The sequence below is a fragment of the Eumetopias jubatus genome, unplaced genomic scaffold (genome assembly GCF_037043125.1).
Source record: "Eumetopias jubatus isolate StellerSeaLion01/CBP00866 unplaced genomic scaffold, mEumJub1_p1.0 scaffold_10, whole genome shotgun sequence".
NCBI lineage: Eukaryota > Metazoa > Chordata > Mammalia > Carnivora > Otariidae > Eumetopias > Eumetopias jubatus.
Window position 1 is genome coordinate 99,067,554 of NW_028274816.1, and position 1,529 is coordinate 99,069,082.

Here is a 1,529-nt window from a genome sequence, read left to right on the forward strand (position 1 = left end):
TCTTAAATTAAAATTAAAAAAAAAAATCGAGTGAGGCGGGGTAGGGGTAGGGTGGGAAGGAGGCAGCACGCCCCGCCGCCACAGCCTGCAGCCCGGGGACAGCGGGGAGGGGCGGGGAGGGGCGGGGAGGGGCGGGGAGAGGCTTGCGGGAGCGCCCCGCACCCCTCGCCACCGCCGCGGCGGCGCGAAGAGAGAGGCGAGGGAAGCCAATGCCGGGGGTCACGGCTACTCCTGATGTCTACGAAGATTTACTGGGAGGGGAAGAGCGGAGAAGAGATTTAGGGCCGACTTCAGGAAGAACTTAACGGCTATGAGGACCGAATCCCGGAATGGGCGCCTTGGGGAGATCTTCCACCCCGAAACAGTCTGCCGCTGCCCCCCGGGGCTCAACCGTCGCCGGCCCGCGGGCGGGGCTGCCCGCCTCTCCGACCCCTTCCAGCGCCCGCACTCGGGGGCAGGGAGGGGGGAGGAGCGGGGCCTGGGGGAGGGGGGCGGCGAGGGGGCCGGGGGGGCCGAGGGGGCGGGGCCGTTGCTAGGGGCGGGGCGGCGGGGCGCTCGCGCAGCGCAGCCGGCGAGGGAGACGAGCGATCGGCTCCCCGGCTCCAGCTCGCGCGCCGCCTGTTGCTCCTCACTCCGGGCCGCCGCTTCCCGCCCGGCGCCCAGGGGCAGGGGGCGCGAGGGGTGCCGGCGCGCGGGCGGCCTCCCGCCTTCCCCTCTCCCCGCGCGCACCCAGAGCCCAGCGTCTCCGGGAGCGCGGGCGCCCGCCCGCCTCCCCGTGCGCCCCGGCCCGCGCCGAGACCCCGGGCGCCGAGCAGCGATGAATGCGACCTTCCTGAACCACAGCGGCCTGGAGGCGGCGGGCGCCTTGGGCGGCAGCGGCGGGGCCGCCCTGGGGAACCGCAGCCACGAGCTGGGCTCGTGGCTGGGCTGCTGCCGGGGGGTGGGGGTTGGCGCGCCGCTGGCCGCCAGCGACGGGGTCCCCGCGGGGCTGGCGCCCGACGAGCGCAGCCTGTGGGTGTCGCGCGTGGCGCAGATCGCTGTGCTCTGCGTGCTGTCGCTCACCGTGGTCTTCGGCGTGTTCTTCCTGGGCTGCAACCTGCTCATCAAGTCGGAGAGCATGATCAACTTTCTGGTGCAGGAGCGCCGGCCTTCCAAGGACGTGGGCGCCGCCATCCTGGGGCTGTACTGAGGCCGCCCCGGCCCGCGCACCGCCAGCCCGGCCCTCAAGCAGACGAGAAGGGAGACCAGGACCCTCGTGCCCCGCGCGGGCTCTGCCGCCGCCTGGCCGGCCGCGCGAGGGACAGCCACGGACCTCGGGCCCCCTCCCCCCGCCAGGACCGGGACACCGCGGGACTCGGGGCCGCGGCGCGGGGAGGGACATCCACACCCGGCTGGCCCTGTGTGCGCCTCGGCGTGGCTGGGTGGGAGAGGTCGTGCGAGGCCGCCCGGGGCCGAGGTCACGTGCGTGGGAGTTTGGGGTGTCTGTAGGTGGGGCGGGGTGGGGGAAGCCGTTGGAGAATCCGAGTCGC

The 1,529-nt window shown here is 74.5% G+C and overlaps 1 protein-coding gene across 1 annotated transcript; it reads left to right on the plus strand.

The window, feature by feature from the left end:
* The first annotated feature begins 817 nt into the window (after positions 1 to 817).
* LOC148163399 (reprimo-like protein) lies at positions 818 to 1,189 on the plus strand. Its single transcript, XM_088027279.1, has one exon. It carries the CDS (start codon positions 818 to 820, stop codon positions 1,187 to 1,189), a length of 372 nt encoding a protein of 123 aa, XP_087883405.1.
* Positions 1,190 to 1,529: the final 340 nt, after the last annotated feature.